The sequence below is a fragment of the Cynara cardunculus genome (genome assembly GCF_001531365.2).
Source record: "Cynara cardunculus var. scolymus isolate 2C chromosome LG 5, CcrdV1, whole genome shotgun sequence".
Taxonomy (NCBI): Eukaryota; Viridiplantae; Streptophyta; class Magnoliopsida; order Asterales; family Asteraceae; genus Cynara; species Cynara cardunculus.
In genome coordinates, this window is record NC_037532.1 from 10,114,132 (window position 1) to 10,129,743 (window position 15,612).

The following is a 15,612-nucleotide window of genomic DNA, read 5'->3' on the forward strand; positions in this document are numbered from 1 at the left end:
TCCACTGATGTGGAAGCTTTGGAATCTGCCGTTCAGGAATCGCGGCAGTCGTAGCTGTTGCTGGAACAGCCGGAACAATAGCAAATGGAATATATGGTCCATTTTCTAAGTAATGTGGAATTTCAGGATCCACACCTTCCAGAAAAAGGGACATCTGGTGTTTCCAGAGACTAAAGTTGTCACGGACAAACCGGAGAGGTTTGGCAAGAGAGCCATTATCTATTGTGTGTGTTTGTAATTTGTAAAGCCATTTGTAAGCAGTAAGTTATTTAAGAAGAGATAAATTAATACAGAAAATTAGCCAAACACAAGGAAAGAAAGAAAGAAAACACTGCTCTGATACCACTTGTTGGCCCCGTAAGGGTCTACAAGAAGAGAAACTGTTTGTAGAAGGGGGGGATGAATACAAATACAGTATTTTCAAATTTAAAATATATATTGATAGAGAAGATCAATACAGATTTTACAAGATTGTTTGCGGAAAGATAAGGTAATAACAAACTATCTAAACAATCTTTGGTTACACACAAAGCTTTAGCAAATACAAGAAAAGAGATTGCTAAAARAAAGATCHTTTACTTAAGCTAGAAAATGCTTGAAGTAAGAATAAGGTTAGAGAGAGATGCACGCTCTCTGCATGGAGAATAAACACTTCTATTTATACCCAGTGCATTAAATGATCATTTAATGCAATATGGTAGGTTTAGAGTGCGTGTCAAACCTTAAGAGGAAGGCTTATCCTTTACTACAGTGAATAATACAAAAGCACTATTTCTGAGCAGACATCATTACCTAAAGTTGGTGGACAAAGAGTCGACTAATCGGCTCCGTACCGTACTAACTTTTGTAAGGGTATGGGTTTGTCCTTTGTGTGCATAAGGACAAGACAACAACAATCGTGCTAAGCAAGCTTCCTTTGATCGTTGAATGCTGGAATGACCTGAAGGTCTCATCATCATTCGCTGAAGCTAGAGCAGTCTTCACGCATATATAGACATGCTTGTAATCACTGAATACCGCTTCAGATCACGTACTCACTGCTCTCTAATCTTCAGTTTCAGTTTTCGACGTTTGCTGAAGGTTCTTTGGTATGAGTGTTGTCTTCTTGAAGTATTGCTGTTTCTGAAAGATTTACAAAGAAAGTTCTTCAGCGATCACTGAACATATTCAGTGAAGATCGCTGGAACTGAAAATACAGAAACACAAATACAACGTGAAAGAGAAAAAAGGATTATTATCAAATCACTGAGAGAGAGGATCAACAGACTGCAAATCTGACTTTATCTGTTTCTGCACATCGGATGGTATTGAATACAGACTCCATCTCTTTGACCCAACACATAGCTTTAATTGGATCTCTTTCTCCCGAGAAGGTTGGTGGTTTACAAGTTAGAAACATCTTTATATCTCCTTCCCTGTTATTGAGAATTGGAATTGATGGAGTAATTTCAATTCTGTCTGTCTGTATTCTGGCAGGATTCCTCAAAATAGAAGTCAAGGTTTCCCTTAGCTTTCCTATTTCTTCAGCTAATATGTCTGTTGTTACATATTCTGGGTGAGACATCTGTTCTTGATTCATATTTTCAGAGTTTGATTCTGCTTGATTCATATTGATTTCTGGCTGACTTATTCTGCCTCTAGTCTGTCCCCTACCTCTGCCTTTACCTCTGCCTCTGCTTCTGCCCTCAGAGGTGCCAATAGGAGCAATAGGGGATTCTTCTTCATTAGGGCGGGTGATCTTTTCCGACCTTGATCTGCTAGCCATCTGTACATAACAAAGTTAATACATATATTTTCACATTCCCAAATATAATAAAGTGTCCAAGTTCAGTTATGTACCTGTAGATTCAAAATTACATTGGCCAGATRTAATCCGAAAATACCTTACACACTGATCTCTTAACTTATTATATTTATTCCAAAGGTGCTAACTATGTCTGGRMYMCTAATATGCAATGAAATAGTTTAAGTCTAGGTATCATGCATGTGAATACCTAAATCCCTTAAACTCAGGCTCTGATACCATCTCTATAACACCCCCAAATCCATACATTACATAGAACACATATTTCATATATAGAATACATGTTTTTCCCCACATAGGTCATTGGTACAAGAGTCTATAATGTAAAATATGCAACCCAAAAATTCCAAAAGATACCTCTCCTTGACATGACACCCTTATTTCTTCTTCAAAATCTATGAACTAGTTCAGATGAAGAACCGCAGTCACAACCATCTTACCGAATCCTCATTCATAGTATTATCCATAAAATCTATAGATTAATTCCAAATGAAGACAGATCAAAAATCATAATCGTCTCAAAAGAATATTCTCTATAGTTTTTAACCAACAGTTTTATCATTAAAACCTTTCAAACTCAAGAACAATCTATTATTTCAATGGTTTCGAAAAACATCAGATCCCTTTTTTAAATCCTCAAAACAGGATATCATTTCCAAAACTGTTTTAAAGAAGCAATCCCTTCTTTATCTTTCCCAAAACAGTTTTTAATACTCAAATATATAACAATAACACCTTTAAACTATCAAAATAGTTTTACCATCTTTTCTTCAAAACCAATATCAAAACCTAGCAGTTTATATAACAAAATATATAAAGGTTTTAGTTATCAAAAACTCACAGTGTATAGTCAACAATATTTTTAAAACTCGTCTTAACAATCACAGTTTATGTAGTTTTAAACACATAGCAAATCACAAGCTCTTCAAACAGCTTTGAACAAAAGATTTGTTCAAGAACACTTCTCACCGCCACAATATTCTCTTTCTCTTTCAACAGATTTTTCTTCAAATGAAATGATAAGAGAGAATCTTATCTTTTTATTTCTTTAAATACTCTCACCATGGCGGTGGAGATTATTTTAATTATTATAAAACTTATAGGCGGTGAATCCTTTATCCAATAGAAATAACCTTGAGTGGTGGGTTTATTTATTTATCATAAAATTCATGATTTCTTAACCATGAAGGTATAAGTTTTTAAATAATATAATAATGTTTCCACCAAAATATCTTATCACAAATATGCACCACCTCATGTATGCTTCACACCACATGCATATATATATAAATTACATACATATCATGCCATCTTTTCACATATATGCATGCACAATATCATGTTCACATTTCACATATATAGTTCATGCATTTCTAAATTAGACATGCATATTTCACGTAATCCACATAATAAACACGTATAAATTACCTCAACCCAGGTTGTCTAAATCTTGGTTATAACATTATGTATATGCAAATCCATATAGTTGAGTTCAACAACTTTGCCCCACTGTTGTGTGTATTAAAAGAAATGTGAAAATATAAAACACTTTTCATTAACATTAATCAAGTAATTACGATCCATATACAAACTTGACCAGTAATACTACTCGAGAACTTACATAACATATAGACACTAGAGAACCTATAGATACAACAATTTCGAAGGTCCCCGGCCCCCCATGGATTTTCGCAACCTTTACTTAATTTTTTTTCTTTTTTGTTCTGGTCGTTGGTTGTTTCGTATCACTTCTTTCAACACTTAACACCATCATTATGATGATGAATGCATTCATATGGGGCAGGGGTAGACCTCTTAAGGTCTGAGCGGGGTCCCGTGTACCCACTCACTCGATTGCCGCAAGCGAAAAAAAATTGAAATGCCGTGAAGGTGCACCCACTTAATTGTGAGGGTATCCTTTAATATTTGTAAACCAAACTTATAACAAGAATTTCAATTGAGTGAGATGGTTGTTTGTGCTTGTGATGAAGTTGCATCATTCTACATGTTGTATGTTCAAATCTCTTTGTATGCAAAAGTTTAGTTCTTTTATCTCTTAGAAAATAGTTCATATTATGAAGAAAAAAAATTAATAGAAGAATGTTCTGCAATATTTTGATCCTAAAATGACTGCTAGTTGTGTAAAAGAATGCATTAAGATACCATAGACGGACCCAGTTAAGGGCTCATGGTGGCACGGGCCACTGGTAAATCTCTTCTCGTAAGTAAAAAAAATTAGGTTCGTGAAAGGTGCAACCATATTATTTTAGAAGGTGCAACCATATTGTTTTAGAAGGTGCAAGTGTATTGTTTTAGAAAGTATAAGGGGTGCAACTGAAAGATGAAAAATCACATGATAATCGAATTGGTGATGATTTTTTTGAACATTGCCCGCATTAAGAATGAAGATGTCATGGATCGTTTCCAAAAGATGAATAGACGCCGAGCACAAATTTAGGAGTTTTTCTCATCCTATAAAAACCGTACTTTTTGTAACTATTTTTTGGTATATATTAAACGTTTTCAAAAGATATATGAAGACGCGTCAGACACAAATTTAGGAGTTGTTTCTCACTCTTATAAACCATATTTTTTTGGTCTCTATTAAATTATAGTATTTTTTTTTATTAACCTGGATATCCAACACGTTATGCGAGCCGACTAATTCCTGGGCGACCACCTGCTTTGCAGATAGTCCGGAGTCACCGCATTTGAACCTCCGTGGCTACAAGGGGATTTTTATATTAATAATATTGTGTCTCCGTTTGAAGAAATTACTGAATCCGTCCATGTAAGATAGCATCCTAAATGACTAAGGGGCTGTTTGGCAGTTACTGAATGATTTAGTACAGAATAGTTAAGAGGTCAGAATGGTTAAGAGGGTCAGAATGGTTAAGTGCAGAACGAAACAAGATTGTTTGGTAATTGTTCTCTGAATGACAACAAATTACCATTTTAACCCTTAACAAATTTCAGAATTTTCCCCAAATTTAGCTACTCAATAGTTATCACTAGGATCAGTTCTTGGCCTCTCTCTCTCTCTATTTCGATGATGAGCACCACCAGTGACCAACAAGAGCAATTTTGGTAAAACCCTCGATTTGATTTTTGAGTTCTATGATTTGATTTAGGGTTTCACTCACTTTTGGATTTGGGTTATGTTTTTCCTGGATGAGACGCTACCAATTTGATTGATGGGATTATACGGAGTGAGAGAAGGAGATGAAGGATTGTCGCCGTCGGAGAAGGATTGTCGCCGTCGGAGAAGCAGAGGCGGGATCGTTTGGGAGGAAGAACGATGCGTGGGAAGAGGAGGAGGCGACTGGAGAGGACAAAATGGGAAAAAGAACGATCTGAATGGTTGAGTGCAAAATGGTTAAGAGGGTTTTGTAACCATTAAGAGGTTTGATTTTTTTTGCCAAACACTCTTTACCTCTTACTGATTAAGAGGTTGACTCTTAATGTAACCATTAAGAGCCAAACAAACAGCCCCTAAATTGAACTTGAATGGTTATGACACTTCATGTCTAATACTTGATACAACATTCGTACCATGTTCTAGTTTAATACCTCTTTATTTATGTTTATACGAGTTGTATCTACATTCAATTTGCTATAATATAATTAACTTTCATAACCAATCAAAAGATTTAATTTAAATAAGTAAAGAAAAGAAAATATGGTAAACCAATCATTAGAGGCCACGGATCCCTCGAAACTCTACGTAGTCCTCCTCATGTCGTGTTCTTGAAACCCGTATGACAGAAAGAGAAGGAAACTCATGGAAAAGGAAATAAAGTAAAAAAACTCGTGTTGTTGAAACTTTTTTAGCAGAAATCGAAAAAAAAAGATGGAAAAAAATGAATGATAAGTTTCCTCCCAAAACTTTACTCTTAAATGTTGCAGGAAATGGAAGGAACCGAAAGAAAAGAAATAAAAACTCTTTAAAATTATTAAAATTATAAAATTACCTGATATTTCATATTAAAAAATATATTTTTAAAGGGTATATTAGTAATAATGATATCATTTTTTTCCTTCATTTTATGGTGTCTGATTGGTTTGAGCTTGACTCCAAAAGTCAAAAGTACCAGGAAGTCTCAGGTTCAAATCCAAGGAGAAATAAAAATTCCCTTGTGACCACGCGGGCTCAAATGCGGTGACTCCAGACTATCTGCAAAGCAGATGATCGTCTTGGAATTAGTCGGCTCGCATAACGGGTTGAATATCCACGTTTAAAAAAAGAATATAAATAAAAAATTATTTTTATTTCGTGTTTTCATTCAACTGACTATAACTGAAAGGACCTGAGCAGTCTCGTGCATTATATTCGTGAAAACTCTTGATACCCATATCATATATCTGATTATATATATAGATCAATGATAAAAGTTTCTTCTCTGAAAAGGGCGGAGCAACGACGGCGGCTGATCGGCCTCTGCCGTGCCAGATTCCATCTCTTCTCCGCCATCTCCGTCGGAGCTATCTTCTTCACCTACATAATAAAAACAGATCGATTCACTTCCGATATTTCCATTCATTCTGCACCAATAACCATAACCCCATTTCATCCTCATGTGTTCAACAATCATACCTTCATCGTACGACAAATAAAGTTGACTTCGTATTCGATACCTAAGGAAGTTGCTCCAGAAACTGAGTTAGAAGATGATCGTAGTCCGTTGGTTCAGCCCATTAATCTGACCAAAGAACAAAGGATCAGTGGGTTCAAAGACATTCTTCCAAAATTCGATATTCTCAAGTCAACAAGGCTGGCTCGAAGATTCCACAAACGGGCACAATATTTCTTTAAAGATAGTTGCAAGATTCGGTTCTTTATGACGTGGATATCATCATCTTCATCTACTGTTTTTGGAGATAGAGAATTTCTTGCTGTAGATGCTTTGTTTAAGTCGAATCCAGACAGCTGTTTGATGATACTTTCAAACACTATGGACTCAGTTCACGGGTTCCGAATCTTGAAACACTTGACTGATCGTGGGTATCGAGTTCAAGCCATAACACCGGACTTAGATTTCTTGTTCAAGAACACACCAGCGCAATCTTGGCTCCATCAAATCAAGAATGGGAAAAGAGACCCTGGTAAGATCCCTTTAGCACAAAACCTGTCGAATTTGATCAGACTGGCGATTCTTTACAAGTATGGAGGCGTTTATTTGGACACAGATTTTGTCATTTTGAAAGATTTTAGCAGTCTGAAGAACTCAATTGGAGCACAAAGTGCAACCCCATCTGGAAACTGGACTAGACTGAATAACGCAGTATTGATCTTTGACAAAAACCATGATTTGTTATACAAATTCATGGAGGAATTTGCATCAACCTTTAATGGTAACAGATGGGGTTACAACGGACCTTATCTTGTATCTAGAGTGGTGGAAAGAGAAGAAACAACAGTTCTCAAGTTGAATTTTAGGGTTTTACCTCCAATGGCGTTTTATCCGGTTGATTGGGTACATGTTGGAGGGTTTTTTACACCTCCGACGAATCGGGTTCACCGGAGATGGGTTGAAGCCAAGATGGGTCAACTAAGCAAGTCAACTTATGGAGTTCACCTGTGGAACAAGCAAAGTAGCAGATTTAAGATAGAAGAAGGAAGCATCATGGCTAGACTGATTGCTAATCATTGTGTCATCTGCAATATAAAATAACAAAAGCTTTTCGACGGTTACGATCTGTTCGTTTAAATGGTTAAAAAATGTTACAAAATACATCGGTAAAATTTTCATTTTATTTATGTATATCAGAAAATGGATATGTACGTATTACATGTATATATGAACATATCATACTTTTATGCAAGTCACGTTCGTTTCCTTGATTTAGTTTACTCAATTTTCTTGTTTGAGGTTTTTCTTTTTTCGAACCGTCACTTTTTACTCGATGGTTCGTCTATTTCTTTGAGCAAACTTTTCGTTTACTACTCAGAAATCGAGAGTTATTACGGAAACATTGTTTTACCATTTTAAGGTAGAAGTCAGATATACGTTCATCATGTCCCAAGCCTTTATTTTCAAATTCATCAAACAACAATGATTCCTATAAGCCCATTCATGGGGACCGTTTAAAGTATAATATCAAACTAAAAGCAAAAACACATTTTCCATACCAAAGTCATTTGGTTTAATTCAATAATTGGTTTGATGTTAGAAAGTTGATATTCTCATACTGATTATGACATCCCAACCTTCATATAATTATTATTGTATACAACTCATAGCCCAGTCTACAAGCTAAATGAAATAGAATTCATAAACTATTACAAGTCTTCCCAATTATTAAATAAGTTGTGTGGACTTCAACATGTACATACTACTGCAGATGGCTTAATAGCACCCATTTGAAGTAGCAACTTGTTGAAGAAAATGATTGGAAATAATGAAGCAACCGAAGAAGATTGCAAACATCCCCGGGAATCAATTGTCATCCTGTAAAATCAACAAATTACACAATCAAGACACCATCGTAATGGCGAGCCACAAATACACTAGAGATATTAAAGATACAAATAATGGAAGCAATGAAGCGGGTATGACTGTTATATCCCATGTCAACCAGGGCATACGTTCGTAGAGGTTGTACACTAACAACCACGACACGTCCATACAACATACGACAACAAGACAAAGATAAAGTGATGCGTTGTTTGCAACTTCTCGAACAACAAAATGAAAAGTCAATATCCATTTTAATTATAAATTTACAGAATCAGCAACACTATGGATGTCACTGAAAGGTTTCTAGGACTCACCTTTCGCAGACCAAATTGCCTTTGTCGAAATCCAATAAAAACACTGTATACCAACAATAACACCCAAGTACTCAGGGACCACAAATCCTTATAAACATGTCGCCTAATACAAACTAAGATCTAGCTAACCTTCATAAATCTTTTCTTCAAATAATTCACAAGTAAACAGAAGATGGAGAAGCATACAAGCGACTTATATTACATTTCCCGGCGATCATGCGAGTCTATCCATGATTATTTTAACCGTTCTAACTAAACAATGATAGGTACATGTGAGTGTAACACCCGAATGGCGATTGAAGAATTCAAACGAAAACTTGAAGATGAATCAAACTTATGCAAGTAAATTAAAAAAATATCTAGTAGAAACATTTGAGGACATTTGATCAAGGGCTTTGGCACATATGAGACTAGAAGAAGATCTGGCCTCAAAGAAAAAGTCAAAAATGTATCACTATGATAGAAACCTCGATTAATCCACAAAGATCATATTGAAGCTTGGTTACAACGGTCATATGACCAAGTCCTTGAGTTTGTTTAAGGTTTGAATAAGTATTTGTATTAGTCCTGATTTGTTTCCTGTTTTTTAGCTGTTAGTTTGTTTCGTTTGTTTCGTTTGTATGCCTATAAATGACAGCTTGATTAGTTGAATTAATCATCACATTTAAAGTGAGTTTGTGTGTGTTATCAGTTGGTTTCAACAAGTGGTATCAGAGCAAAATTGTGTGATCCATTCGAGAAGAGAGTGACAAGATGACTGAAGGAAACTCATCGCAAGGCTTTGTTATTCCCAAATTCGATGGAGATTATGATCATTGGAGTATAGTCATGGAGAACTTGCTTCGATCCAAAGAATTATGGTCGACAATTGAAACTGGCTATGTTGAGCCTAATGCCGGAGATCAGATCTCAGATACAAGAAGAAAGGAACTGGATGCCATGAAGCTTATCGATTTGAAGGCTTTGAACTATCTGTTCTATTCAATCGATAAGAATATTCTCAAGACCATCTCACAGAAAGATACAGCGAAGCAGCTGTGGGCAGCAATGAAGGTAAAATACAAGGGGAATGCACGAGTAAAGAGGGCTCAGTTGCAGAGGTTAAGAAGAGATTTTGAGACCTTAGAGATGAAGAATGGCGAAACCATTGTGGAGTACTTTGGTAGAGTCATGACTGTGTCAAATGAAATGAGGAATAATGGTGAAGAAATAACTGAGGTTAAGGTGGTAGAAAAGATCTTGAGAACACTTACACCAAACTTTAATTTTGTGGTGTGTTCAATTGAAGAATCCAAAGATTTGGATACATTCACTATTGATGAGTTACAAAGCTCATTACTGGTGCATGAGCAGAAGCTAGTCAAGAAGGAAGTAGAATATCATGCACTACAGGTTGAAGATCAGAACTATGGACGTGGATTTGGTAGAGGTAGTAGAGGAGGATCGGTGAGAGGTAGAGGACGTGGAAACTTTGACAAATCAATGATAGAATGTTACAAGTGTCATCAGATGGGACACTTTCAATTTGAATGTCCTCGAGAAGACTAGGGGGTGAATTATGCAGAATTTGATGAGAATGAGGAACTGGTTCTTATGGCTCACATGAAGAATGATGTCGTTGTAAACAAGGGGTATTGGTTATTATATTCTGCATGTTCAAACCACATGACAGGTATGAAGAAATGGTTTACTAGGCTGGATGAAACTATCAAACACACTGTAAAGTTAGGCAATGGGCTGAGATTGTAGGTAAAAGGCTTGGGAGATGTTCGTTTTGAAATAGATGGCATCATGCAAGTCTTTACAAATGTTTACTATGTTCCTTAGTTAACTTTAAACCTGATTAGTGCGGGTCAGCTTCAAGAAAAGAAAGTAAAGGTGGTGTTTGAAGATAGAGTATGCCATGTTTATCATCCAAGAAGAGGTCTGATCATGAAGTCAACAGTGGCCAAAAACAGAATGTTCATAGTGTATGGGCATCAAAAGGATGTTATTGGTCATTGCTTGCAGGTAGCAGATGACAATACTACTCACATCTGGCACAAAAGATTTGGTCATGTGAATCACAAGGCGATTAAAAACCATGTAGTATCACAATATGGTGAAGGGAATACCTCAAGTTTGTGGGAAAACATTGGTATGTGGGACTTGCAATGTTGGGAAACAAAACAGGATAACAATTCCGAATAAGGTAATTTGGAGATCCACTCAAAGGTTAGAGCTTGTGCACACAGATCTTTGTGGGTCAATCACAACAATGTCTCAAAGTGGAAAGAGGTATGTACTTGTTTTTATTGATGATTTCACATGCAAGACATGGGTTTACTTGCTGGGAAACAAAGGGGAAAGTTTTGAGCACTTTAAGAAATTTAAAGCAATGGTTGAAACAGAAGTGGGTTCTAAAATAAAAATGTTGAGAAGCGATAGAGGGGGAGAGTTTACTTCACATCAGTTTACTGAATTTTGTGAAGTAAACGGAATGAAAAAGGCAGTTAATAGCTGCCTACACCCCACAACAAAATGGTGTGGCTAAGAGACGAAATTGAACACTGATGAATATGGTGAGATGTTTGTTAGTAGAAAAACAGGTGCCCAAATGCTTCTGGCCAGAAGCAACTATCTGAGCTTGTCACATTATGAACAGGTGTGTGTCTAGAGCTCTAGACAAGAAGGTACTTGAAGAATTATGGACTGGAGATAAGCCAAATGTTGATTACTTTCGTGTGCTTGGATGTATTGGTCATGTCCATATTCCCTCCCAAGTCAAAACCAAGTTAGATGCAAGTAGCCAAAAATGTGTGTTGTTTGGCATTATCATTGGTTGTAAGGCTTACAGGCTCTATGATCCAATTCAAAAGAAGATCATCATTAGCAGAGATGTCATATTTGAAGAGCATCAAAAATGGAATTAGGATAAAGAAACTATAAGGGAGGGAGAATTGATAATAAAAGAAGAACCTGGTCATCAAGTTGCAGTTACAGACAATGAAGAAGATGGGGATATGGAACCACAAGTTCAAGAACAGGCTCAAGAAAGTGGTGCTCTCATTCCAAATGAAGACCCACAAGCAAGCATTGCAGATTAGAGAAATACTGTAGTCACAAGTAAGGCAGCTGAATCCTCTACCAGAAATAGAAGACAACTGGGTTGGATGCAAGATTATAGAACTGGTCATGAGTTATTTGAAGAAGAAAATGGAGAAGAAGAAGATGGATTTGCCATGTATACAGCTCAAGGAGATTCTACTACCTTTGAAGAAGCAAGAAAAGAAGCTAAGTGGGTGAAAGCCATGGAAGATGAAATAAATGCAATAAAGAGAAATGGAACATGGGAGTTAGTAAATATGCCTGCTGAAGTTGTACCTATTGGCGTAAAATGGGTATACAAAACCAAGCTGAATGAAGAAGGGAATATAGACAAGTATAAGACAAGACTTGTGGTTAAAGGCTATGCACAACAAAAAGGGGTGGACTTTGAAGAAGTGTTTGCACCAGTGGCTAAGTGGGACACTATTCGAATCATTCTAGCTATCTCTGCTCAAAGAAATTGGAGGGTGTTTCAACTTGATGATAAAAGCGCCTTCTTAAATTGTAAGCTCAAGGAGACTGTGTATGTTGAACAATCTCTTGGGTTTGTCAAACAGGGAGAAGAAGCAAAGGTGTACAAATTGAAGAGAGCTCTATATGGGTTGAAACAGTCCCCTAGAGCCTGCATAGAGAAGTATTTCAAGAAGGAACGATTCAAACAAGAGTTAAATGCATGAAATAGTAACCTACTTTCATAAAATTTCTTATTATAACATTCTACTTTTGTTTTTCTTTATTACAGCAATGTACTTTCAAATTATTTTTTATTAAGGCATTGTACTTTAAAAAATCTACCCATAATAACAATGGGTARCCTGTTACCTTTTAAACCGGTTAACCCTTTGACTTTTTTGCTTGTGTGGCTTTAATGAGGTGATGTGGATTGACACATCATTTTGATGACTTAACTAAAAAATTAAAATAAAAACATATTTCAAATTATTATTAGTGATTTTCATTTTTCATTGCTATGATCTAAAAAACATTTAATTTTTTTTTTTTACTTTTTCTTATTAAGTTGCATTCAAATTAAATATTCTTAGAGTAAAATATTTATTAAATAAATATGAAACATTATTTTCGAGTTATATTTTGTTTGTAAAAAAGTAACTTTTCCTATTTTATGTTGTTCAAATAAATACATATTTTTAAAGTTCAATTTGAAATATTAACGAAATAAATTGTTGTCTACATTTTTTTAATATTGTTATATTAATAAATAATTCAAAAAAATCTAATTAATTTAATATATTTATACGCCAAGTAAAAAAAATTCGAACAAATATAATATATTTTTTAAAAGATAATATTTTTTGTTAAAAAATGAACAATTCTTATTTTCCTTTTTTCAAAAAACACATATTTTTAAAAAAATATTAGCGAGATAAATTGTGTTTTACTAGTTTTATTGATATTGGTATATTAATGAATAATTTAGAATTATTTTAATTCATTTAATACATTTATTAAATAACATGTAAAATATCTAAATATTAAAATTAAAAATACAGTGTTTAATAAGAACTAGTAGATGCAATAATAAAATAATTTTGAAAGTACAATGATGTAGTAAGAAAGTCACATCACTATAGTACACGTGGACAGCCTACGTAGACAATGAGGTGACATGGAAACCTAGTATAATGGGTAAATTTAAATCAAAAGGTTACCCAATGCTATAATGGGTAAATTTTTCAAAGTACAATGTTCTAATAAAAATTAGTTTGAAAGTGCATTGCTGTAATAAAAAAAAACTGAAAGTACAATGTTATAATAAAGAAATTTATGAAAGTAGATTGCTAGTTTATGCATTTTGCCCTTCAAACAAAGTCAGTTTGATCATACTTTGTTTATCAAAAGGGTATGGAATAATAATCTTGTGGTAAGTCTCTATGTTGATGATTTGATATATGCAGGAACAAATACTATGATCTGTGAAGGTTTTAAAAGATCTATTCAAAAGGAAATTGAAATGACAGATCTTGGCATGATGAAATACTTTCTAGGTGTTGACGTAAAGCAATCTGAGGATGAGATTCATATTTGCCAAAAGAAGTATTCTAAGGAAATTATCGAAAGGTTTCAAATGCAAGAGAGTCATCCAGTAGATAATCCAATTGTGCCTGGTGCTGTTCTTACTAAGGAAGGAGGAGGGGAGGAGATTGACCCAACACGATACAAGAAGTTGATAGGAAGTCTTATGTATGTTACTGTCACAAGGCCATAATTAACCTATGTAGTGTGCTTGTTAGCAAGATTCATGTCAAAACCAAGGCTGGAACATTTGGATGCAGCAAAAAGGGTGTTAAGATACTTGAAGGGAACAACTACTTATGGGTTATTCTATGGAAGAAAGTCTTTACTGATAGTGATTATGCGAGGGATGTGGAAGATAGAAAGTGTACGTCTGGCTACATATGTTTGTACAGTGGGGCTGCTATAAGTTGGAGTTCAAGGAAACAAGAAATTGTCACACTCTCATCTACTGAGGCAGAGTATGTAACAGCAACCAACGGTGCATGCCATTGCAAATGGCTCAAAGGTTTACTTGAAGAGTTGGGTGAGAAACAAGAAGGTGCAATTGAAGTTATGTGCAATAACACATCAACTATAAAGCTATCAGAGAATCCGGTTATGCACAGGAGAACAAAACACATTGATGTAAGGTTCCATTACTTAAGAGATTTGGTTAATTAAGAGGAATTGAAGTTGGTATTCTGCAACACTAAGAATCAGTTAGCTGACATAATGACGAAGCCCATCAAACTAGAAGATTTTAGCAGGTTGCGAGCATCACTGGGTTTGAAGGATATAAACTGAACTAGCTCTAGTTCAGTTTAGGGGAGGATATTGAAGCTTGGTTACAACGGTCATATGACCAAGTCCTCGAGTCTGTTTAAGGTTTGAATAAGTATTTGGATTAGTACTGATTTGTTTCCTGTTTTTTAGCTGTTAGTTTGTTGAGTCTGTTTCGTTTTGTATGCCTATAAATGGCAGCTTGATTAGTTGAATAAATCATCACATTTAAAGTGAGTTTGTGTGTGTTCTCACTTGGTTTCAACAGATCAAACCACAAGCCCAAACCATACTCACGTCCAGAAAAAGTTATATATATCTAATGTATAAAAGGACATCATAAGTTGATATTCCCGATAACATCCTTGAATATCGGACTACTGATTTAAAGGTAATGAGAAAGATGTGGTTTTCGCGCTTCTATCCTCAAGGCTCTCGTAAGATGCCCGAAAAGAGTGACAAACCGGATGAACAAAAAATATAATACTAAATGGTGCTACTTCCATGGAGATCAAGGTCATAAGACCGAGGATTACATAGCCTTGCGACAAGAGGTAGCATGATTAATTCAGAAAGAACATCTTAAAGATTTATTTGAAGGCAAAGGTAAAACAAAGGATGTGACTATTAAGCAACAACCTCCATCCATAACTCGTGTATACAAAGGTAATTAACTATATAACTGTGAGTCGGATATATGTGAACTAACATACTCTGTTGCTAAACGACATGTTGGTCAAGTGCCAAACATGTATTTTGCACCAAAAACATAACTGGTCGGATAAAGAATTAACTTTGGAAGCGTGCAAATTATGTTTGAAAGACAACAACAACAGCGACATCTGACAGGAAAATTATAATGAATTAACAATCCCACTAATAGCAATTGCTCGATGAATAGAGTGCTCATCGATGGAGGAAGTTCAAAGATGTCATCATCAGCAAAATCCTTCAAAATATAGGGCTCGATGACAAAGAAATTACACGATGATCAGTAGTTCTCATAGGCTTCAACGGGTCTTGGACCAACCCTGGATTCATGAGATATAAGTCGTATCTTCAACAAACCATCAAGTTCCCAACTCAATGGGCAAATTAAAAGACCATAAGTGAATAGAGGGTCACAAGTGGATGCTACAAAACAACAATGAAG

The 15,612-nt window shown here is 35.4% G+C and overlaps 1 protein-coding gene across 1 annotated transcript; it reads left to right on the forward strand.

Annotated features, from left to right (window-relative positions):
- The first annotated feature begins 6,186 nt into the window (after window positions 1-6,186).
- On the forward strand, window positions 6,187-7,625 carry LOC112512797 (uncharacterized protein At4g19900-like). Its single transcript, XM_025118939.1, has one exon. It carries the CDS (start codon window positions 6,187-6,189, stop codon window positions 7,474-7,476), a length of 1,290 nt encoding a protein of 429 aa, XP_024974707.1. The 3' UTR covers window positions 7,477-7,625.
- Window positions 7,626-15,612: the final 7,987 nt, after the last annotated feature.

What these genes read in the sequence shown, in the direction of transcription:
- LOC112512797 (XM_025118939.1), top strand. Translation starts at nt 6,187, where the DNA reads ATGATAAAAGTTTCTTCTCTGAAAAGGGCGGAGCAACGACGGCGGCTG.